At 40.7% G+C, this 24,906-nt stretch overlaps 1 protein-coding gene across 5 annotated transcripts; it reads left to right on the top strand.

Moving 5' to 3' along the window:
* The first annotated feature begins 1,344 nt into the window (after positions 1 to 1,344).
* Positions 1,345 to 23,404, top strand: ATMIN (ATM interactor). 5 transcript variants are annotated; one of them, XR_003925071.2, is made up of 6 exons: positions 1,345 to 1,591; positions 7,972 to 8,097; positions 9,064 to 9,263; positions 10,267 to 12,237; positions 15,244 to 15,281; positions 22,741 to 23,404. XR_003925071.2 is itself a non-coding variant. In XM_030026072.1 (4 exons), the coding sequence occupies exons 1-4, from the start codon at positions 1,361 to 1,363 to the stop codon at positions 12,095 to 12,097; spliced, it is 2,388 nt and encodes a 795-aa protein (XP_029881932.1). In that variant the 5' UTR covers positions 1,345 to 1,360; the 3' UTR covers positions 12,098 to 17,764. The 5 variants fall into 5 exon arrangements, 2 of the variants coding, with proteins under 2 accessions (XP_029881932.1, XP_040982285.1); XR_005933262.1 differs by lacking the exon at positions 15,244 to 15,281 and having other exon boundaries at positions 23,215 to 23,404; XR_005933261.1 differs by lacking the exon at positions 15,244 to 15,281.
* The last annotated feature ends 1,502 nt before the right edge of the window (positions 23,405 to 24,906 follow it).

The following is a 24,906-nucleotide window of genomic DNA, read 5'->3' as shown; positions in this document are numbered from 1 at the left end:
TCTGAAGATTCAGTTATAGTGTACAAGTGTTTCTTTTTTAATTCTGTTACCTGGAAACTTTGTGTGTATGGAATTTCCAATTTGCTTTAGGTATGCCAATGTGCAGAGACAGTCTTCATAAATTCCTGGCACAGTGTAAATATTTTGAGAGGTTGTAGGGGAGTGTTTTTGTTTTTCACACTGTAAATAAATGTGTAAATTAAGTCTTCTCATAGAAGTTTGTTTGGCCTGACTTAGAAATGTGTCTTAACATCTACTGATTTTTTTTGTTTTGTTTTGTTTTTCAGCATCTCTGTATAACTCGCACATAAAAAGAAGTTAGTTTAGGACTATCTGCTAGTGATACGTTTTTAGGACTTCCACCTGTGTAATTTAAATGTTAGTTTGACAAAATACTTAACATAGTGTTAGGATTCTGAAACCACGCCAGGTTTCACGTGATAGACATTGCGAGTTGGCTCGTGATGTCTCTCACTTGTACCCTCACAGAGCCTTCTAGGAGTCAGGCCCATTATGATTCCAGTATGCGTTTCACTCTGTGCAACTTTTTCTTCCTAATGCTCTATACCAAATAACTTAATGCCCGAGATGATGATGATTTACCATAAAGTTCCAAAACACTAAACCACGGCGAGTACCTGGCCTACTGCCTGTTTCTGCCTCTTGTTTCTGGGAAAGGCGGTCTCTATCCCCTTTTTAACAACTGAAAAGTTGGTTGCTCTGATTTTTCAGGTACACATTTCATCTCTAACTTCCTGTAACCAAGGCTATTATGGGAACCACACACCACTTCTGGGCACCCTACACGCAGGAGCAGGCGTGCGGACGAGAGGAAGGATAGGGGCTGTACAATGAACGCAGGGTCTCCGCGCGTCCTGGGAGCTACACAGGCATGTTACTCTTCCCCAGTTGAGGGTGGGCTCCGTACCGGTAGTGTACATCTTTTCCTTTAACTGAGCAAGCCGTAGGGGAAAAACCTCCTGTGTATTGTGTCACTGGTTCTTTAAAATGCGATTCTACATCAGTAAATAAAGGCAAAAACACCCGCCATGCAGCGGAGAGGCTGCGGCCCTATCTGCCTGTGGCGGGTGACGGGCAAAGGCTGGCACAAGCACTTTCTCACAGGCTCTAGCTCCATGTACTCGCTAACGCAGACGGCGTTATTCTCCTTTTTTTTTTTTTTTTTTTTTTTTTTTTTTTTCTTTTTTTTACTTTTTTTTCCCGTTTCCTGGCTCGGACCGCCTCCCGCTGGGGGGGGGGGGGAGGCGGGGCCGCGCCACGCGCCTGCTGAATATTCAACAGCGGCGCTGCCTGTTGGCGGCCGCCCCCGGAAGTGGAGGGCCGAGCAGCTGACAGCAACATGGCGGCGGCGGCAGCAGCCGGGCGGCGTGGCGGTGGGTTGGGGCGGCCTCCGGCGCCGGCCCCCGTGCCCGTGGGGGACCTGCCGCCCGCCGGGGAGCTGGTACGGCCCTCGGTGACAGAGCTGTCCCAAGTGAGGACCAACATCCTGTGCACGGTGCCCGGTTGCGGCAAGGTCCTGCCCAACAGCCCGGCCCTCAACATGCACCTGAGCAAGGCCCACCCGGTCCAGGTACCGCCGCCGCCCGGACTCGGCCCCGCCGCGCGGTGAGGCGAGGCCCGGCCCCGCCGCCTCCCTCCTGCGGGGCCCGACGGGGGGCTGCGGCGGGCTGAGGGGGCTTGGCGGGGGGGTGGTGGGAGAGAGGCGGCCCGCCCCTCATCTTGGTCAGTGGGGCTCTGTAATGGCGCAGCTCCTTCTTCCGCCGCGGGGGCCTGCCGGAGGCTCCGGCCGGGCCCTGGCGCCTGGGCCTCCTCGCCCGCCTTTGCCCCGCTGCGAGGCCTCGGCCCGGTGCGGCGGGTGAGGGGATCCGTTCCTGCTCGGCGGGAAGGCGAGGCCCCCCGGGGGCCTGCGGCCGCGTACGGGCCCGGGGGGCGGCTGCAGTGTTCGGCTCTGCTGGGGTTTGCTTTGCGGAGCCCAGTAAGGGGGGGACGGCGGTATTCCCAATGGGAACAAGGAAGCGTTTCTTTTGTTTAAATCTCCCCCGCGTGAAAAGCCTGTGCAGGTGTGCCTATAAAGGCACGAGTGCGTGCCTGTGCGCGGTCTGCCCAGTCGTATTGAGAATTCCTCTAAAATCACTTCGAGAAAATAACCGGTTTTGTACCAGCGTTAAACGTGACTAAGGCGGTTAAAAGTTCTTTGGGACTCAGTTTCTGTTATTTCACTTGCTTATTGCTTATCTTTCTGCAGCGAGGCATTATAGCCCCACTTGTGAGGTGCTATGCAAACATACTGCGTTTCCTACCCTTAGCAGTTGGCAAGCCATCGTAATCCAAATGCTGAGTGCTGTTGTGCTGGGGTTTTTGTTTGTTTTTTTAAAATGTCTGTGAGCCAAAAAAAACCTAGATGGATGCCATTTTGGAAACAAGCCCTCATTACCATAGTACTGCTGAGAAAACTGCAGCGTATGCTGGGGGGTGGGGGGAGAGCCACAGTTCAGCAAGCATGCATTTGAACGTGGGCCTTTCAGAAAGATATCCTTACTTTTCTCAGAATGATCATGCCAAGTGTGTGAGGTCAAATCCTATTCCTGGAAAACTTCAAGCGCAGCATTTGTAGCTGCATGCTGAAAATGCTGCCCCAGTGGGCAAACAATAAACATCTTTTGTGAAATGGTTAATTACAGGTAATCATTTGTGATGAACAAGAGGCAATAGTCTCAAGCATGCTTGCAATCTCCTGTCTCCGTTCTGTTTAATTTCCTAATATGCGCTAACAACTTTTCCGTGTGTTGTGTATTATATCTTGCGTGTACGTAGGAGTGGAGGTACAACAGAAGTTGAAAACATTCGCTCGGGTTCAGCAGACAGTCGTTTCGGTTGTGAGCTTCTGCTCTGAGCGTACGCAGCAGCCTGCGAGGACTGCAGCTAGTGGGTTATATAACTGCTGTTCGGGGTATGATGGGTGAGGAAATGTTGCTTTCTCACCAGTTGCCTAGATAGCTGTTAACTATTGATGCCTTGTAGAATTATAACACTTTTCATACACCTAATTACTAAATCTTTTGGTAGCTTGGGTAAATACTGAAGCATGGATGGATGGAGATTTTCAGGAACATCTGACTTACTTATTGCAAGGGCACTGTAATTGAGAGTAAAATGTTATCAAGGCTTAAGGGAGGCTAATTTTTCTGTACTATGTCTTAGATAAAGTATCTACAGTATTATGCATGGCTTGAGAATGCATCTTGAATGAAGGGAGAAAGATATGAAGGTAAAAGAGATAAATCTAGGTGGTGTTCCTCTGTTTCTCCAGAAAGAGATGGACTTGGACTAATACTTTAGTATTAATACTTCCTTTTAAGAGATAACTTCCCCAGACAAAAAGAATTTAGTAGGTTGCATTTGTTAGTGAAACATGAGGAATTAGTGAAGAAGCAGCTTTGCAAATGAGTTGGTAAGAAGCTATAGGGGAAGGAGAGAACGTTGTAGTGCTGAAGAGAAGGGAGGTTGAATTGTTTAATTTTCATTAATAAAAGTAGCACCAGTAGGATCTTTTGATACCAAAAACTATGAGGTATTGTTGCTGCAGAGGAAGGACATTTACATAGGAAAGCAAGATTATGCTGTAAAAACGGAGTTAAGTGCCACGGTACAAGGTTATAGTCTTGTGAAGTGATAACAAAAAATTTGATCAGTCCTTGTTTGTAAGAGAAATAACAGAGATGGGAAACGCTTGCAAAAGCTATTTGGTCATATGTGTATGAGCATTTAGGGTAATGCTGCTGTGAGAAGGGCAGTTCTAAAATATGTCAGAAGGATATTCTCTCACTGCTGTAGGGTAGGAATCTGATTCAAATAGGCTAACAGGAACCCAGAAGAGGTGTAGAAAAGCGCTGTTAAGGGTGGTGAATGGCAAGTGTGTCTGACAAAGGGAAATTAGAAGAATTTGGCTTGTTTGGCCTAACAAAAGAAGATATGATGAAGTGTTGGTATATAAACATTTGTTTTCTGGCTCCTTAGCTTAACTAAGCCAATAAAAAATGAGAACAGTGGGTGTATATACTGGCACTTTAATATATTAGGCTTGAAATTTTTTTCAGTTCTTTGGTCTTTTGCCTGTATTATTTTGCGGGAAGAAGGGGAAGACTTCCGTGTAGTTCAAAAATGAAGCTAGAGGAGTTTATGTAAAGGAGAGGATTCTGTGGATTCCTATGATAGCAGGAAGGCTGTAGTCAGTGGTGAGCTGGAAAGGGTAGCTTACCCCACTGGTCGGTTACCCAAATGCAAATATTACACTACCGTGATAGTTGCTGTAATAAGAATAAATGCCCTTCTCTCTGTATTGGGTTTGTGTGGCAAGGTTTTGGTAGTGGGGGGGTCTACAGGGGTGGCTTCTGTGAGAAGCTGCTAGAAGCTTCCCGTGTCCAACAGAGCCACTGCCAGCCACCTCCAAGACGGACCCGCCGCTGGCCAAGGTCAAGCCCAAGCCCATCAGCGATGGTGGTAGCGCCTCTGGGATAACAGATTTAAAAAGAAGAAAAAAAAAAGTTGATGTGGCACTGCAGCTGGAGAGAGGAGTGAGAACATGCGAGAGAAACAACTTTGCAGACCCCCAGGTCAGTGAAGAAGGAGGGGGAGGAGGTGCTCCAGGCACCGGACCCAAGATTCCCGGGCAGCCCATGGGGAAGACCGTGGTGAGAGGCAGGCTGTCCCCCTGCAGCCCGTGGAGGTCCACAGTGGAGCAGATCTCCACCTGCAGCCCGTGGAGGACCCCACGCCGGAGCAGATGGGTGCATCTCCCGTGGGAGGGACCCCACTCTGGAGCAGGGGAAGAGTGAGAGGAGTCCTGCTCCTGAGGAGGAAGGAGCGGCAGAGACAAGGTGTGATGAACTGATCGTAACCCCCATTCCCCATCCCCCTGTGCTGCTGGGGTGGGGTTAGGTAGAGAATCCGGGAGTGAAGCTGTGCCAGGGAAGAAGGGAGGGGTAGGGGAAAGGTGTTTTAAGATTTAGTTTTATTTGTTATTACCCTGCTCTGGTTTGCCAATAAATTAAGTTAATTTTCCCTAAGTCGCGTCTGGTTTGCCCATGACGGTAATTGGTTGAGTGATCTCTCCATGTCCTTATCTCGACCCACAAGCCTTTTGTTATATTTTCTCTCCCCTGTCCAGTTGAGGAGGGGGAGTGATAGACTGGCTTTGGTGGGCACCTGGCATCCACCCAGGGTCAACCCACCACACTCTCCATGCTATTTAGTAAAGAAATGCATGATTTTCTGCTGAAAAAAAATGTTTTAAATAGTTGGCTACAGTCTACTTTAACTTAATGTTTTAAATTAATCCTTTGGAGTAAGCCTTTCTGTTACAGGAAAGCAAGACATCAGTAAGTTCACCTTGACTAAATCAGTAGCAAGGATTGTTACTTTCCATTTTCCAGGTTGTTGCCAGAAGCCCTGTCCAAATGTCAGTATTCCTTAGAATACAAGTGTCTGTGTTTTGAGAAGTTAATTGAACAAATACCTACCAATAATTGTGGTGGGTGGCTATTGTAGAACCATGGGAAGTAAAATCAGACATACAAGGAAAGGACTTGTGAGAATGTCTAAAATACCGGGTTTTTGAGAAGATGTAAGATCAACCATTTAGAGCCAGGAGGACTTTGAAGATGGTCAAAACAAGGTTACTCTCTGGATGGGGTTACTTATATGTGTAGAGTATCTCTCAACTTGTCACAACAAATTTGTTGTGATCTGTGCCTTGAAAGTCTATGTTCCACCTGTTAAAAAAGGGTCTTACTTGTGTTTATATAGCTTTTAAACACTTGATGTTATGCTGTACCCTAGCACTTAAGTAGTTTTAAATAACCTGGCTGTGGTTTACCTGTTAAGTGCCTGGACTTATTTACCATATTGCCCTGTCATTTGTTGGGTTGTGACATTAAATATAACACACTTTGAATAACTTCTTACTTAGGAATAAGTAACTCCAATTGTCACTCACTAAGCATATTGATTTCATCTGCAGTGCGAGAGACCAAACGTAGTTTTGACTTAAAGGCAAATCTTTTTTTTTCTCCTGAAGACTTTGAGACTGGCATCTGGTCAGAGTGTGTCTGGGTAAACTCAGGGTTAAAAAGTGTAATTGGGGGTAGTGGGGCTGGAATAAGTAGATTTCGAGTCATGTTTTGGGCAGTGGCTCTAGGAGGTGCAAAAATAATCACAGTAATTATTCAGCAGAGATAAAACAGACCTGTTTATGAGTGGTTTGTCCATGGGGACTGCTTTATATAAAGATGCTTAGAAGGTTAAAATGTTACATGAAAAGTCTCTTTTTAGAGAATTATTCCAGGTTTTCTTGATGAAATGGCAGCTGATCATTTTGGTCGAGAGGCTCTAAACTTTGCTTCTTTGAGTATAGTATGTCATTAACAAAAATGAACGTGCGGCAATGTCAGCAAGTAGCAGTGCTGAGTGTGTGGAAACATAACTGAAATATTCCTTGAAGGGGTTACATTTTACACAGAGTATCTTAGATTGAGAGATGATTTGAGGAAAGACAAAGTCATTGAAGCGTCCCACTCATCTGCTTCATGGTATTCCTGAAGTGCAAATGAAATGAATACTTCAAAAGCAAGGCATGAGTAGCTCAGAACACAGAGTTGTTGGGTTGTGACTAACCGTAGGTAGGTAAGAAGCAAGGGTGTGAGCACGAACCCCTTTGTGTTCTGGCAGCTGAGTACATACTTTCTGTTTGCTTCACATGGGACAACAATTGCACTTTGGCTACTTTATGTTTGGTCTAACCTGTGTAAACATGAAGCAGTTGGAGATCTGCCAGAACGAGGTAGTTAGGGAGTGACTGGTGTAAAATCAACATTCCGCCACTTACTGTGCTTACCGTCACTGCCATAATGCTAAGGAAAAATCAGGTGCAAAGCTCAAACAGGGCATGCTCTGGTAATTCTTCCCTGAATAATCATCCTGGGGATGCCATTGTGGACTTCTGTAACTGGCTCTGGGGACTTGGTTGGCCTCCTACTCAGTCTCAGGATGTGAGGAGACTCACAGCTACTCTGAGCATCAGATTTTTAATAGTTCACTTTTGATTTTTTGCTTAGATACAGATGCCTGATGTTTCCACTGAGAGTCTTTCAGATAGGATATGTCTAGAGGGATACATCTTGTCTGGTTTCCATGGCTGTGTCCTCAGCAGGAATAGGTTCTATATGGTTGAACAATCCCACTAGTGTGTCCTTTTCATATGTATTTTTGAGGTCCTCTTTGAGCAAGTTACGTTGCTTTCTTCTATTGTGTACATGTGATGGTCAGTGAGGCAGATCACATGGAAAAGCGCAGATACACCAGTCACTTAACGTTCGGAGGTTCATAATTAGCATACCAGTTGTTAGTTTCATAGACTTAAGTGAGATTTGGTTTATGATCTGAATTAAGTGGCAGAGTGTACTTGGCATTTTTCATTTTATTACAGGTAAACTCGAAATAGTGCCAACAGAATTCCAACGTCAGGGAAGTGTTGTGTTACACAGTGTGTGACTAATTTTAATGGAGCTTCAAGTAGACCGTGCTACAAAAAAGTAAAACCACGTTGAGTCGGCAGTGCAGTGCAGTATCTGTAGAGAAAGCTTTTTGGGTCAAATAACACAAAAGGCGGTTATAATTGGCTTGGGGCAGCGAGTATCTTGGTAAAAGTAGACAGTATAGTACCACTACTCTGTAGAGCTTGTTGTAATTTCACTTGGTAATTTTGATGGTATATTTGCAAAGTAGCGTGCACATAGGTGAAAAACTCCATTTGAACTTTCAAAACACTTAGGAAGGTGCCTTCAGCTCATTGAGGTGTTTACACACTCAGTGAGCCAAAGTTGATGTGTATTCTGAACGTCTTTAATATGCAAACCTGTAGAATTGCCAACTTCTTAATTGGTTCTTTTTCAGGATGGAAAACTTAATGCACCAGTAAGGAAGGGTTTGAAAACTTCACAGAAATTCTACTGCTGTCCTATTGAAGGCTGCCCTAGAGGACCAAACAGACCATTTTCCCAATTTTCTCTTGTAAAACAGGTATTCTTATTTCCTAAAGTATTTTTGTACTGATTAGTCCTGACTGTCTCTACTCCAGAGAGTGTACACTTTTGCATTCAGTGATGAGCAAAGCCTCTCAGCATGTATCCAGAAGTTGGAGAACTGTATGCAGAAGGTCCACATGGGCATATGGTTAATGAATTTGCATGTTTGCATGTTGATATTAGAGGACTTGAACCTTTTGATCAGGCAGATGCCAGTATGTTCTGACAGCCTCTCTCCACAAATTAAAAAGATGGGGAAAGATCAAAGAGTGGCAGGGGGGAAGATCACAGCAGCAACCGATAAAGGTTTAAAATGTGGCTGATGCTTTTAAACTGCTTTTTCGAGTGGTCAAGAATTAGGAGTTTTTCTCTGCTTTAGTATCAAAATGCATGTTTACTAGTTACCTGTTTAAGAAAACATGTAAGACTTTTTTCTGCATGCATGAGTATAAAAAGCACTCTTCTGCTGTCGGTTACCTGTGATAAGCTGGGGACACCATAGGAGATGAGTGGCTAGAACTTGGTGCTGTAAATGAAAAGGAAAAATCTGGTGTTTGCTCTGAAGTTGACCTGTTTGACTTGAGACTATTAGCTCAGTTGTAGATCTTCAGGAGTGTGCACATGTTGCAACATATACTTACTATGCTCTTTGGCAAGATTAATCTATAGATTTATTAATGTCCATAGGAAACCTCCAAGAGCATTAGGACACATAAATGTTTATCTGTGTTTTAATATGCACATAGCACAAGCAGATTTGCAAACTTTAAATTCTTTCTGTTGGTTTCTTTAAGCTTGTAACTTACTCCTCCTAATCAGACCTTTAAAAAAATTTTAATTCTACTCTTCAATGCTATTTAACAGTAACAACAAAAAGCAAATATTACTGTCTCCCCTAAACATGATTTTCTCTTTTTATCTTAGCTGAAGGCTAATGTTTACTTTTCATTGTGTATTCTAGCACTTTATGAAAATGCATGCTGAAAAGAAGCACAAATGCGATAAATGTAGTAACTCCTATGGTACAGAATGGTATTTGAAACGGCATATAGAGGTCTGTGGCAAGACTTTCCAGTGTACTTGTGGGTGCCCTTATGCCAGCAGAACAGCATTACTGTCTCATATTTACAGAACTGGCCATGAAATTCCTGCAGAACACAGGTAAAAGTGAAGCAGTTAAGTAATGATACTTACATTCATCACCAATTCCGCTGTCTCCCATGTACTGGCTTTTTGTCTCCTTTCTGTTGATTAGATTGGAAATAGGCTCACATTGTTTTGGCTGTAAAGCAGTTTGCAGTTTCTTTGTTCAGTTGCTTTTAGTAATTTCTGTTTTGTTGAAGGCAGTGATGATTGTCTAATTAATAGGATGAGGCTTCCCCACATACAAAACAAAAAGTACTGATGACACTGCACTGCATGGCATAAATGCTAGTGATTCTTGTTGCATCTGCAACAGGTTTTTTTTTTTTACAGTTCTGTGAGAGTAGAGATGATTGGGAAATGTTTATAGCTCGTAACTGGTGTGGAATGCAGTTCAGTTTATTTTCTTTTATAATAAGTCTAGTCATCTTTGCAAGTATTAGTGGATTCTTTTTTTTTTAAATGCCTATATATGCATGTTTAGATTTATAGTTGTCTTAAATGTGTACATATATTTCATAATGGGTAATCTGTTTCCTGAGGCCTAGCCTGTCTGTCTTGGAGATTCAACTGCTGCAAAATTAAGTTTTGTGTGAAGGAGTGCTAATTGTATCTTCAGTTTCCATGAGAGACCTTTACCTGTACACTTAATTTTAAGAGCGCTGTCCCTTCAATGCTCAGTCTGAGTTAGCATCAAAATAACAAATTAAACATGCCTTCAAATCAGAGTGCTTAATGTACAAGGGGGAAGAAACCATCTAAACTTCTACCTCCATTTAGGAATAGGTCTCCATAAAAGAGGTAACCTTTTTTTCTTTTTTAAAGAAAAAGAGTGAGGAATGAAATTTTGCAAAACTGAAATTCATGGAGTCTTTTTATGTTTTAATCAGGATTAGTTGTCTTCTCATATCCAACCTCATCTGTGACTTCAGTTTATATTTTCAATGCAATGACTCAAAAGAATGGAAGGCAGATGTTTTGTGCTTGGAAGGAGTATAAATTATTGATCTCATGTTCACAGGGATCCTCCTAGTAAGAAAAGGAAAATGGAAACCTCTGTACATAATCAGCAGTTGGCAGAGAAAGCAAATGAAGCATTCATCAATACACACAATAATAATCCTGGCACTCAAGAATTGGAGTCCTCTGAAGTGAAACTAGTGGCCTCTCTTGAAGGCTCCTGCAGTTCTAACTTCACGAACCAAATGCAGCCAAAATGTACACCGAAGATGCTTTTACCAAAGCCCAAGGTGGCTTTGGTTAAACTTCCAGTGATGCAGCTTGCTCACTTGCCTATATATGTATCTGCAACAGACTCTTCTGTCAAACCTGCTGTAGTGGCTGTTGATAATCAAGGTTCAGTTCTAAGTACTGTTCATTTATTGCCTCAATCTATAGGAATTCTGATTCCAGCACTGGAGGCAGAAACACTTGTATTTAAAGATAGTATGCCTGTTTCAAAAGTGACAAATTCCGGTGATCGTGAACCAGTAAGTACTGGTGTACAAGTTGAGTTGGATACGGTTGCATCAAATAACACAGGGCAAGAGCTGGGGAATGTTTGTCACAAGAATAAAATTTCTTCAATAAATATACAGACTGACTTATCTTATATTTCACAGAACTTTGTACCGGCTGCAGCCTGGACTCCCAATTCTTCTGTATCCTCTTGCTCTCAGACAGATCTGTCATTCAGTTCACAGGTTTCATTGCCTATCAGTGTACAAACACAGACGCTGCTGCCTGCTTCCAAACTGACTTCATCCATAGCTGCTCAGACTGATGCTTTTAGTCAGGTTTGTTTTCCAGCATGCGGCATTTCTAGAGAGACTCAAACCAGTAGGACACAGGACTCTATTGATGGAAGAGTGCAAATGGACCAGGCTGTAACGTGCAGTGACATCTTTGACAACGTTCATTCATCATATAATGTTTCTACTCACATTCAACTTCCAGAAAACAATTTAATGCCTGCAAATATAGATCAAACCTTGCTGCAAAGGAGTAATGGCAAGAGCCTGACTCAAGATACGGTCAAGTCTGAATCCCTTATCAGCTTCAACACACAGACTAATATACTTCCACCTCAAAATACGACGGATAATCAAACCCAGACAATGGACCTACTAAGTGATTTGGAAAACATCTTTTCGGGAAACATGTCTGGCCAGACACTGGATAATCGTGGCCTTTTGTCTGAGACAAGTTCTAATGCTGACACACATCTGCCATCTGGTCCATCACAGAGCACAGGAATAGACTTTGACATTGAAGAGTTCTTTTCAGCATCCAATATCCAAACTCAGACTGAAGAGAGTGAGCTTGGTACCCTAAACTCTGAGCCAGTTTTGGAGTCACTGGACATTGAAACTCAGACTGATTTCTTATTTTCAGATAGTGCCACTCAATCATATAGCTGCCGAGGAAATTCTAACTTCCTAGGTTTGGAGATGTTTGATACACAGACACAAACAGACTTGAATTTCTTTTTGGACAGTAATACCCATCTGCCTTTAGGAAGTATTCTGAAGCAGTCTAGTTTCTCCATGAGTACTGACTCCTCTGATACAGAAACCCAGACAGAAGTATATCCGGCTACTAAAAATATACCTACTCAGAATATTGAAAGCAAAGTCCAGCTCAGTAGCGCTGAAACACAGACTATGGATAGCTGCTTTGAGAATCTAGGGAGTTTATTCCTTACCAGCAATGAGACACAGACAGCAATGGATGACTTTCTTCTGGCTGACTTAGCCTGGAATACAATGGAGTCCCAGTTCAGTTCAGTAGAAACACAGACCTGTGAAGAGCTGTGCTCCTTGTTTCAGAGCTCTGACAAGCCCAGCCATTGAGTACTACATAACATAACTGTTTTCTGTGGTCTGAAATTAAGTTATTGGGGTGGGACAGATGGCTTGACCAAGTTATCCACTTTGCTTTATTGAATGTAATTATCGTGAGCAGTTGGCCTAAGAGACTTTTCATGCTGAAGGTACTCTACTCAGTATGTAACGCTACATAAGCTATGTGTGTATAAATGGTGGGGAAGGGGGGGGCTGTAACATGTTAATGTGCATTTGAACCTTAAAAAAAAAAAAAAAAAATTGTGGTGCCTATGTTTTTTCCTCAAACTTCTTTACAAAGCTGATACTGCTTTAATTGAAATGGAAGAACTTTTAAAGTTGTTCTATATATATCTTTCTCTATCTATCTATTCCTGGCTTACGTATGGGGTTCCAATGTGCTGGACCAAAACCCTGACCTGTCCAATTCAGATGCTTCCCTGAACTTACGGGGGAGGATTCTATTAGTGTAAGCTACTTCTGTTTGCTTTTTTTAGTAGCTTGTATTTTAAATCCAGCATGAACATAATAAGCCGTATTGTCTTCTTTTACTTTATGCCTTCACAGCTCCTTCTCCTTCATAAGTTGGTATTTTCCAAATACCAGTCCAACACACTAGACACATATAGACTCTTGAATTGTTGAATATATTTATTATTTAAAATATGTGGAAAGCAGTACTTTTATTTTTTTTTCCCTGAGTGGCACTGGTGCCCTTTTAAGAGTAAGAAGAGAACTTGGAATACATAATTATAGGGAAAATTAGTATGTCATCCTTTTAGCTAGTGTAATGAATGGGACTAACATTTTTAGAGTCTTCAGGAGGGAATTACTGAAATTATTTCTGTCTGTAAGATGCAAATGTTACAATGTGTGTGCCTCAAAGACTGGAATAATTTTGCTGAAATTCTCCTAGCTTTATTAAGATATAAGTTGAGAAATGTTACAGTGGTTTATACCTCTATTACCTTAACAGAAATCTTTAGAAATGGAAAATTAAATTCTCTAAAATGCTCACTCACCTAGACTCATGGTTTTGGACTTTCTGCTTCCAAAACCAATTGGAATCTGTACAACAGAGCTGAGAGATCAGCTCACAGAAGCCCTTTCAGAACAGCTGTATCTTGCTTTTGTGTGTTGATCTGCAGCCTTCAGTTCCTGCAGCTTTTAGATAGTTTTTCTGAGTATAGTCAAATTCAAACTGATTTTTCAGAGAAGAAACGTGGGACCTGTTGGAATTTTTTTTTAATGTTCATCTTGCCCCTCATACCATTGTTTGCAGTATTTTTCATTTGCATAAGAAAAAAATGAAGCCAGTTGTGAATGTATGTTGGAATTTGGCCTTAACTAATTTTTATCTCTTACTATAATACCTGCAAAACATAGGCCTCTGGTTTTGTCCTGGACAGGTTTTAGTTTCTGTTACCTTAAATGAAAAGAGAAACCTCTTCATGTCAAGTTCCTGGGCATGTAACAGACTTTACTCCTCACTTGTGAGAGGAGAAGTATTGGCTGCATATTTACTAGGCAGCCCGTCAGTAAATGTATGTCTAAGCCTTAGTTTTTGAAGACTCGCTATGCTTTGTGCTTCATATCCTCAACTCAAGGATGTGGGAGTTGTTACTCATACACTGCAGGCAGCTTGTTTTGTTGAAAATGAGCAGTACCTTTTTTTTTTTTTTTTTGTCTCTTCCTACCACTCTCTAATGCTGTAGTTAACACACTAATATGGTAAGCATCTCCACTTTTACTGGAAATAATCTCTAGATTAACCCTGAAACTCATATTTTCCTCCTAAAAAAACCTCCTGAAACCACAGCTGTGTTGCCTGTTTTAACTTTTCAACATTTCTAGGTGCGAATTCAGGCACTTCCAGTCTTTGGCTGAAGAGACTGCAGAAAGGAATCTTGCAGTTCCCCCCAGGAGTACAGTAATTCTGCTTTGGGGAAAGTCCCCCCAGGTTTCACAATGCCTAGAGTTCTTATCTTAAAGGTGGGATATATTAAAAGAAGGTAGGCATTGCTTGTAATTCTATTCTTCTGAAGATATGACTGATTCATATTTACTTGCCTACTTTGAAATTGGGAAATAAATGACAAAATTGGGTTAGTTTATTCTATTGCAGTATTTTTCCAGTAACGTTGCATCTTCAGATTTTAAAGAGTTTTTCCTTCTCCTTTCTTCCCCCTGGCTGAAATACCAGAGAACATTTCTTCATATGTGGGCTTCTGTGTTTCCCATGTGCAAGTTGTCTGTACTGATGCAGCAAAGAGAAGCAGTTGCTATAAATCTGGTTGGGGAAAACTGCATTCTCCGCAGCTGTAGGAGGCAGAAGTGAGAAACTGTTCATTACCTATGAATTTAGAAAGTCGGTCTTTTTTCTGCAAGAGAAGGAATCTTAGGTGATGAGGAGCAGAATTACAGAAGGCTTTGAATTGCAGCCATCTGAGAGACCAGCCAGCATTTAAAGAACTTTGAAACTAATTTACAAATCAGAATGAGAATTGCCATGTTCTTACAGTGTAAGCCAAAGCTCTTAACATCAGTGACTATCAGAAAAAAACTAAGGTGTGGATGCAATCTTACAATGTAATGGCTATTTATTGTACCTTGTAATTAAAAGTATTTGAGCTCTGTGTGTTTTTACATGCAAGTACCATTCCCTTCCCTCATCCTATGGGTTTAAAATAGTTTGAACTTTAATTAGGCAAACACAGTGCTACAACATGAAATTATTTATTGAAAGTGCAGCATTAAGAAATTATTAAATATGTCTGCATTGTCTTGGGGAAGTGTCTCATTCTGACCAAAATTAACTTCTTTCTTCACAAATTTGATTCTCCCTAAATTATTCCTGAAAGTCAGAAACAGGTTTGTATCCTATGTTGCTGGCATATGTCACTCAGTTTGACTTTATTAAGTATTTTTGTGAAAATGTGAAGACTGCAACCAGTCTTCATAGTTTGTTGAATCCCACAGTAGACCTAAGGAAACCTGATCTGAAATACTGTTGCTGAATATTACAAATTCTTCACATTTGAACAAGTTCTTTAAAATGGCTGATTTTCTGTTTTGGCTGTTGTTTTAAAAATAAACTTCAGTCAGAACTATTTCTTGGTAGTACTAAAGTTATACTTATCTCCCTTTTTCTGCAGTTTGTCTCTGATTTGATTTTCAAGGCACTGTCTCTATTGTAAGTATTGGTCAGCAGTGACTTACTACTTTGCTTACTCTCTTTTGTATCCTCTACTGCCATTTGAACTGCTATACAAAAAGTAACATCAGATTCTCTATAGCCTCTTAGCACAAATTTTTATCTGGAAGTGATACTAATGTTACTTGTACTTGCTCTTTGCATTTCCTGCTTAATTCTGTTATGCTGTGATTGCTGGATCTTGATCTGGATGCCTGTGTAATGCTACTCTAAAATTGAATTAGTTGTTTTCTAGTTTCACTTGAGCTTTTCTTTAGTATATAAAAAATCAAAAAAATGAAACAGCAAATTTGGGACACATGTTCTATGAGAACATAAGCACAAAACAGCTGAAAACCGAGAGGTCTGTCGTGTTGCCTTCTGTGTTCGTTTGTCACAATGCTAAAAATTTGTACGACAGTACATGTAAGTTTCTTCTACTTTTGGCTTTATTTGCATCTATTTCCACTAATACCCTTGTAAATACTTCTTTCTGCGTTGGGTAGGGAGGGAATCATCCCCGAACTCTTCATGGCAGCCTAGAGAAATTGGTAGTTTAAAGGCAGAGTTTACTAATGCTACGTATTCTTAGCTATGCAAAGCTGCTTGTGTCTAGAAAATTTTCACTTCCAAAGGATATGAGATCTTAAAAAAATACATACGTACTTGCAGCTGTAAATTAAACAGCTGTAAAACAAGCCTTGTGAGACCTCATCTAGTTTTGAACAATTCAATCAGTGTCTGTAACTTAATGTATGTGACTAACACTTTTTACAACTTTCCATTCCAAGGCGCATATGCAGTCATTTTTTCTGTAGAAAACAAAAGGCTGAATTTCCCTGTTAGTCATATGTACCTTGATTGTGTAGAGGCAACAGAACAAAGAAAGATGACTGCCTTCCAGTGTTTTAAATCCTTATCCTGCTAACACATGCTCATGTGCTTAGTCAGGTCAGAATTGATTTTTTTTGTGAGGCTGGGCAGAGATGTAAGTGTTGGCAGGATTGGGATCTTAGGGGTTTTTTAATAGCCTTTCAAATATAGGGTAAGTCAATAGGACTAATACATACTGAATCAACATAGGGTGCTCAACTTGCAAAAGAGTATGTTACTGAAATGACAACTGTGAGGTGAACCAAATGTACTTGCCTTTATCATTAAGGCTGTACAGCTTCCTTTGCTTTAATATGTTTCTGACGTATTACTTTTTTCAACATGATCTTAATATACAATTTCCTGTTGCAAACACATTCACACCAAAATGTGGTTAACATTCTGGGTCTTGCAAGCTTTTTCATTCATGTTTGGTTTAAGGTGCTGCTATGCTTGTGTTGCTAGTAGAATAGGCCTACTGTAAACAGACTTCCATTAATAATTTTATATGAACACTATGAGGATAGGGTTGTTTAATGGTAGCAACCTTCAATGCATGGTGCAAACATGCATCTTCTGTTTCTTTTGCTGTTGTTTTTTTTAACAGTTGATGTGAATTTAAATGTGTGCTAGAAGGATCTGCTGCTTAGAGCATGACTGAATTTTCTTGTTTAAAATGCCATTGCTATGCAATGAACAGAATCAAGGAACTACATCATTCAACTCTGCATTGCCTCGCAGTCAGGTTGAGGGTATGTTTGTACTTGCGCGCGTGACTCTTCCACTTCACTGAAAATGTAACTGGACAGCCTGAAACAGTGGAAACTCCTGAAGGAACTGCTGAGTTAAATAACAGAAGTCCTTTACTTCTGATTCTTTTTCATGTACTGGCTTTACAGCAGTATCATCAACATAACTAGCAATGGAATATAATAGATGACTTGTGATGATGTAAACTGTACATTTCACAACAACTAATGCTTTACATGCATGTTTCAAGCACTTGCATGCAGAGCTAGATTGACAGTACTTCTATCTACAGATATCTGCAAGTGCATCTATGATAAAGCTCAATATGAAAGCCATATTTTTTTCAGCTTACAGAATTCAACACCTGATTATGATCTAATTTAAACTTGTAACTATTTGGAATGGATGAGTAATAAACCTCCTGGGCGAGTCTTTCCCAAAGCATGTGTGAGTTAATCTTAATAAGGCTGAGAAATGTCCTTGAAATATTTTTCTTCTCATCACTGGTGGGATTTTGATCTAGTGGACAAATTCAGTTTTCAAAGGATGTCCATGTTTAATTCTTGCTATTTAAGCCAGTAAACTTGCAATGAGCAGACAAAGGCAAGCATTCATTTCTTAGGCCTATTTTACAAGTGACAATCCCAAAGAAGGAATGTTGTCCTAGTATTGTGAAACTTTTAAGTATATTAATGCATGCAGAGAAAACCTTGTGCCAAAATACTGTTTCATATTTCCCTCTGTTGGGAACTGAAGTGTTACACAAAGCTACTAGTAAGTTATTCACAAGTATTGAAAATGAAGCACTTATTTAGTCCTGTAAATTATACATATTTTGGAATAAAGTTAACTTCAATCAACTTTTGCCTTCTGTTTTAATGGCTGTGATCTCCTCCCTGCAGAAGCATGGGTGGGGTATTCAGTGCCTATTGGCAAGTACCAGCTTAACATCTTACCTCTTGACAGCTAGGTGTCTTGAATTGGTAGAGATTTTCTATATTAAAACTATCTTACAATGTCAGTCCTTGATCTCCAGAGGTGGCAAAAGTTTTCCAGTGTGGTCCTACTTTTCAGTGAATCCTAGGAAGCTTAAACTGGCAACACAAATGTAATCAGAATGTCAAGGTGCTACATTTCATAAAAGTGAAACAAATTTATTTGAGAGGTTCTCTGCTGTAAGTGAATCTATGCATAGACTTCCACGCGGAATCTGATGCATACAGGTAGTGCCGGATTCTTCTGACCAGCAGCATCCAGGCTGGCTGCACTAGTGGTGCTCCATCTCAAACCTCTCAGCAGTGCATGCAAAATTTAATCTTTAATTACCTTATATGCACAATGGAAAAACTCTACAGTTTCAGCTCACTGACAGATGCCTTTCTTCTACAACAGACTGAGGACAGAAGGATTACTTCGCATTCTTCCTCTACCTTACCATCCACCCCTCCTGTAATTTTCAGGATCTCTAGAGTCATAAGTAACATTAAGTAGAAACTCAACTGCATTATGATGATTAGCTTTCAAAGTATTCTACTAGAAAATTACAGTCCTAACAGCTTATATTATTTTGCAATATATTTTATATAACTGAGAAAATAATTTTTGCCACTACGAATATTTTTTTTAAAAAAAAGCTACAGTAGGTTGATTTGGAATATGGATCATACTTTGTCCCTTTTCTTCCTGTAGAGTTCCCATGCTTGGTAATGATCCCACTATTTTCTGTTAGTTGTAGGATAAAACGTTGATTTCTCCTGTTACCTGTATATCTTGTATATGTAATTCAGAGTAGGTAACGAGCAGATGCTCCTTGACTGAAAGTTCATCTGTACTATTACATCAGGTATAGTCACCAATGATGCATTCTTGCAGAAGGCAGCATTAGCCCTAGTGCTAGCAAAATATGGAAGGTATTTCCAGAGCGTAGTATGTCATAAGTATCTAGAAACTAAATACCTGTTCAGAGCATTTAAAATTATGAAAGAGTCAAATATATAAGATGCTGACTATCCTTTTAGGAATAATAGCCCTATTCCTATCGTAGCCATGATTCTGCTTAGTTTAGGCTGTTATTTCAGGCTTTTCTTTATTCAGAACAGATTTAGCCCATGGACAAAGTCAGATACTTTGACAGACTGATCCTCATGAAACTTTCACAAATGGTAGACAGTCTAAAAGGCAGGACAAACTTTAACTCTTGATTGAGAACAGATTTAGAAGTTGATAATGGCTGGTTGGAGATCAGGGAAGCCTCATGTATTTTTGAACTACTTGCTTGTTTGCTGTTGCTGAGAATTCATTTATTCTGCTGGCAGTGAAGGCATCCCTGACTGGTTTGTGTTTAGTTCCTGAATTTCCTTCACTTAAAGAAATTGCATGCTGGCACAAGTTGGTTGTTTTCTGTCAAAACAATGGAATTAGAGGCAGATTTTCTTTCTGGCTCCAGGATTTGACAGTGAGTACTCTGGAATCAGTCCTTTGGAAGTTTGGACCTAAAACAAAAGGGGGAAAATGTTGATTTAACTTTCAGGTGTTCCATCATTGTATTTTTATGTTGTTGTCAACAATTCCCCTTTCGCTTGTTTTGTTTTGGCACCTTGAATACAGGAAGCACTTCTAGCTGATCTAGCCCTTAAGTTTATTTCCTTTCCTTGAACAGGAACGGCTTTATTCTTGAGAGAATTTACACGTAAACAAGAAGCTGCTGGTTCCTGTGCTAGAATAACCCAGTGTATTCAAGGGCACATAACTTGATTAAGCTTACAATGGCTTAAGTGTTGTGTATTCATTTCTTTGTGTTCTAGGCCTTTAGTTAGCAGCTTTTCTGGTTTTCTGCTACAGGTCTTGTAGCAATAATCTGCAGGTGTGGTTCTTAGAAATATTATCTGTATCAGGTTGTAGTAAAACCTCTGTTTAATCTGTCTGATTTGACAGTTTCAAAAACCTCAGCAAAAATCTTATCTGGCATGGAACATTGGAAAGTGTGGAAATAAAGTTTATAGTTTTCCCTGCAACTTCAAACATTTTTTTTTCTGTAGTCCTAAAGAATTTACTACCTGTCTGCAATGGCTGCAACTCATAATTACTATAACAAACATGTTTGGCTTAACTTACTGTTAATTGGTAATGCAGTTCATTTTTCAGTTTTCTCATTGAAGCAGCTGTATTTTCAGTTGTCTGAATAGGAGAGACTATCTTCGCTCCTTCTAGACTATGGAAAATGTTACTAGTTTCACAAATACATAGATGTTTGAATTTTCTACTTAGTGGAAAATGGGACTGAAATAAGTATATATGGATTTATTTATTTTGGGGCTATTTGTGAAGGATGCTTCTTTAGTAGAGCTTGCATTTTATGTCTAAATATGAAAAACAGGATTAGAAAATACATTACCATGGGGGAAGGGTACAAAGAAGGGAAGCAAATGGTGTGTTAGAGGGTGTGTCTGTTTTGTCAGAATGATACTGCACTTGTGTAACTCTAGCACCATAATTGAAAAGCAGTTAGGACAAGTTACTACAACAAAAAAAACTATGTTTCCTGGAAATTAATGACCAAGATAGAGCTTGACTCCACATAGTCATTGGCTGAGATTTTCAGATATCCAGAGTACTGAAAGAGATAAAAGATGCATATAGGTCATCATATCAACTACAATGACCTGGTTTTTAATAGATCTTTATAACTTTTTAATAGGTTCTTTATGACTTTCCCTCTTGACTTGCAACAAAATACCAAACAGGTACAAAAAACTACTGCCATTTCAGACTGAAATGTTTAGCTTTTGTTATTCAGGAGGAGCGAAGGAATGCAGAAGACCATAATACTGTCAGCAGCCTTGTGCTGTTTCTGGCATAGGTGCTTATTTTGTTCGCCGTTCAGTAGGTGGCACTCCTCTCTCCAATACAGAGGTACTGTCACTTGAAAAATCAAATTTGCTACCAGAAAAATGGTGGTCCTGTTTGAACCTCCAGTGCAACAACTCTCATACTCTGCACCTCAAGCTGATATGCCACTCATCTTAAAGATATGCTTCTTAAAGAATCGTAACATACTTTCTATACAAATTAGTGTTCTAAAAGATTTCCAGATTTCCCTAAGCAATTCCCAGGAAAAATTGTACTAGGAGACAAAGCAAACTGCTTAGAGCTGTTATTTAACACTAGCGCTCAGCTCCTGCATTCTTCTCTAGAGGTCATTTCACGTGAGTATTGGGTGAAGAGATGAAGCTGTGTCATCCTTCTATTTTTAAAGGTATAAACACATTATTTAGATACACAGAATACATATCACCTATTTTACTGAAACTATGCCTCTAGAAGGCGATAATTCTTTAGCTCTGATGTTGAGATACCTGAAGATGAACACAATTAACAAATCGATGCCAGAAAACAACTAAAACCTACATTTATGCACATGTTTATTAGTAAAGAAAGAAATGTTAAAAAGACATTGAATCTGTTTTAAATTGGAAAACATATGCTGTTGGAAGCCTTGCACTGGTACTATCTTTCCCTACTCCAAATTTTTATCAAAGCATCAGAAGAGGGGAAGGGTGAGTTGCAATGCATCTCTGTCCTGAATGCTGAGTTGAATTGCAGTTATCTTTGTATCTATGGAAAAACTGCTATTTTACTTTGGTTTTTATTTAACACAAAAGCAAAAGAGAACTTGATCTAGAAGTCCCTTGTTCAGTGTGAGATGAAACAAGAATAAGTGAATACCAGAATGCACAGAATACATATGAAACAGAAACAAGCAAAGAACACATTAACAGGATTAACAAAATTAATCTACTTAACAACAAGTAAGAAAAAATAATTGTAAATAACTGTCAGTCCCACCACTGTCTGCTTTCCAGGTCACTTCCATTTCTTTTAGGTGCCAAATTAGCAAGGAAAGTATGCAAATGTTTGTCTGTGAAGCTCAATAGGATTTAGCACTGTTTAAGTTAAGAATATTATTAAATGCCTTGCAGAATAGGCATGGATTTAAGAATGTTCCTGAAGTTGGGCATTGCTTCAGTGCTCAGCAGCATCAAATACCTAATGTGCTAGGCTACTGTAGTCATTCAGAGTGAATCTAAAGGAAGAGGTTGCACTTCATCCCCAGAATAAGCTATTTAAGGCTCTAATGAATCTGTCTTATGGTCAGGAAGAAACTAAACCTACGTCAAAGTAATTGGCATTCATCAGCTTATAATTCTATTAATAGCATCTACAAAAACTACAAATATCCACATTGCTCACAAGGAAATTCTAGTTTTTTCTCACAGTCTAACAAGCTTTTAAAAAAGCATGAAATTACAATATAGAAATGTTAGGTCAGTCTAGATGGCACTGCAGCTCCTGCAATGTGGCTGACTGATAAGGAAGGTAGTCCGGAAAGCAGTGGAACCTCCTGCATTTTTCATTCATTTCCTTCCTTGACCTCAACATACCTGTTCCTGATATCATCGGTTAAAGAGCCCTGGGTGTCATCGTGTTTTGTATATTGGTTTTGGTTTGTATGTGGAATTTGCATACAGGCATGACAACTGTTCTTTTTAAAAACAGTAGGATTAGAAACAGTTGCAATACTCTTGTCTGATGTAAGAGCACCGTGCCAGTGTAACTGCTCAGGATCTTCTTGCAGGAGTGAGACCTTTGTATGGCTCGAGAGAAACGACGATTCATTAATTTCTATTTTTTGTCCCCTTACTTTATCATTCACAATGATAAAGCTCCTTTTTCACCCTTCTGCTCTGTTGCTCTGGCATTGTGACTGCAGGAAGTGATCTCAGCTGAAGTACCATTGAGCATCTTCTGAAAGATAATGGCTTTTGTATTCTTCCAGGAAGGGTCTGAAGTATCCTTGGGAGTGGCATCTTTCACAGGTGGAAGTACTTGTGAAGACTTAAAGATTCAGAGCCATTTGGATCAAGCACATCAGGCACATTAATCTCTTTATGCCTTACAGCTTCTGGATTTGTCGCATCTTCCAGGTTCTGCATACAGTGTTCTTTTTATTGGCGGGTTCTTCATTTCACCTTGGAATGTTTGAACAGTGTAACTTGTTCCGTAGTTCCATTTTAATGTTGTATGTTGTAGGACAACAGTTAGACTTACTAGAATGGGTTGAAATCTCTTCCTTTTCTGAAGCTGTGTCAGCTACGGCATGTACGCTTAACTCGCCTTCTGATTTTGATTGATTCCTTGTGGTCTTGGCTTCTTGACCTATACTGTTGTCAAGAGATTGCAACATGTCTAAGCAGAACTGGCATTTGTTGGAAGTTTCATTTGCCTTGTGTTTCTTGGCTTGTTTTTGCAGCTGGAAGCAGGCAAGTGGATCCCTTCTACCCCAGCCTTGCACCTGGTAATAGGGAAACACGTTAAATCTGAGACAAACCAGAGCATTGTTACGAAGGAAAACGTCGAAGAAATGGTATTTGCTGATGTAACTGAAGACTCACGCTCTTTGCGTTTTCTTGCGAGTACAAAATAACAAGTAACTGTAATTCCTCGCCGGTCCTGTTTTGTAATGTTGCGTAGCGAAAGACCTCCTGAACCGAGAGGAGGAACCGCGGGGTTGGCAATCCCTCCCGGGGCGGGGGGGAGGTCGGTTTTATCCCGAGAGAGAAGAGGTGAATCTCGCCTCTGGTGCAGTGTGAACGCTGCTCCCTCCTTCGGGATCGGGGACGACGCTTTCCTTCACCGTGGGTGTAAAAGTGATTGTGGGGAAAAAAAAAAAAAAAAAAACCAAAACCCAAAAGCCGCCGATCTGTAGAAAACGGTTTCAAAGCGGTCAAGCCTGACGTTCGCTGAGGCGCCGCTCCCCGGTTACCGCGGCAACGCGGGGGGCGCGCGGCCCCGGGGTCTGTGTGGAAATGGCGGGTCTCCTCCGTGAGGGCCGTTCGTGGGGGGGGGGGGGGGGGAAGGCCGTACTGGCCGTGTGAGAGCTGCCCGGTCAGGGGGACGCTGCGGGGGGAGATCCTGAGGTCCCTCCCGACCTCAAATCATCCCGTGGGTCCTGCGATTGGGACGGACGTGGCAGAGCCTCGTAACCGGCAGCCGGCCGCTGGCCTGAGGGGGTTGGAAGATGGCGGGTGGGGAAGGACTCTGGAGGCTAATGACAGGCGTCAGCCCGAGAATGGCAAACGGGAGAAAGGACAGAGCCGGGCTGCTTGGAAGGAAAAAACGAGGGGAGTGCTGAAAGGGGCCGAAGGAAGGAGAGAGCCTATACGGGGGTTTAAAAACATAGAATAGGAAGGGAGTAGTGCGTGTGAGAAAAATGGATGCGTAATGACCAAATAGGACGAAAAGGAGAGAAAAACTGTGAGAAAGGTGAAGAAAAGAACAAATAAAAACATGAGGAGACAAACTGATCTTGCAACAGAAGGAATCTAAATAAGCACAGTGAATCACTGCCTGACCAATAGATCTTCAAATATGAAAAAATGTAAAAATTAAAATCGAGTGTACAATGAGCGTATTTTTATGTCTAAAATCATTAACTAGCACTACTGAGACCACCTGCAGTTGCTAGAAAGTCCTGTGGTTATTTTTTAACATGGCGTGAAGACTGAGTCGCAAGCAGTCTTAGCAGAAGATGGGATTTGGGGACATCCTGAAGTGCATTTATTCAGATATTTGCGTGAAGATCTATGTTAAAAGTTCTAGGACTGAAAAAGTCCCAGTCCTGCTAGCTGTTACTTAATCCTTGTTCAATCCTTTTAAAAACAGCAGAACTGTTTATATAAGAAAGATACTTTAAATGCTCTTTATTATCTTCTCCACAAAATGAGATATATCTGGGTTTGGTTTTTTTTTTCTTTTCCACTGTAGTCTTAATTGGGGCTTTTTTTAGCTTATGCTCTCTCCAGAAGTCTTAAGCCAATAACTTAAGAGTCAACAGAGATGGTTAATGCTTAACTAATAAAATTGTGTGTGAGCTTCATCATACAGTAAGGCAGATTCACAAGGTCATGAACTGAGGTAAACTCTTACAATTCTATTGTCTTGT

Source organism: Aquila chrysaetos, chromosome 9, assembly GCF_900496995.4.
Source record: "Aquila chrysaetos chrysaetos chromosome 9, bAquChr1.4, whole genome shotgun sequence".
Lineage (NCBI taxonomy): Eukaryota > Metazoa > Chordata > Aves > Accipitriformes > Accipitridae > Aquila > Aquila chrysaetos.
This window is presented reverse-complemented; position numbering and strand designations above follow the sequence as displayed.

Excerpts from the sequence above, each read along its gene's own strand:
- ATMIN (XM_030026072.1), top strand. The coding sequence starts at position 1,361 with ATGGCGGCGGCGGCAGCAGCCGGGCGGCGTGGCGGTGGGTTGGGGCGG. Across the intron at positions 1,592-7,971 it reads GCAAGGCCCACCCGGTCCAG|GATGGAAAACTTAATGCACC; the intron begins GTACCGCCGCCG and ends GTTCTTTTTCAG. Across the intron at positions 8,098-9,063 it reads AATTTTCTCTTGTAAAACAG|CACTTTATGAAAATGCATGC; the intron begins GTATTCTTATTT and ends TGTGTATTCTAG.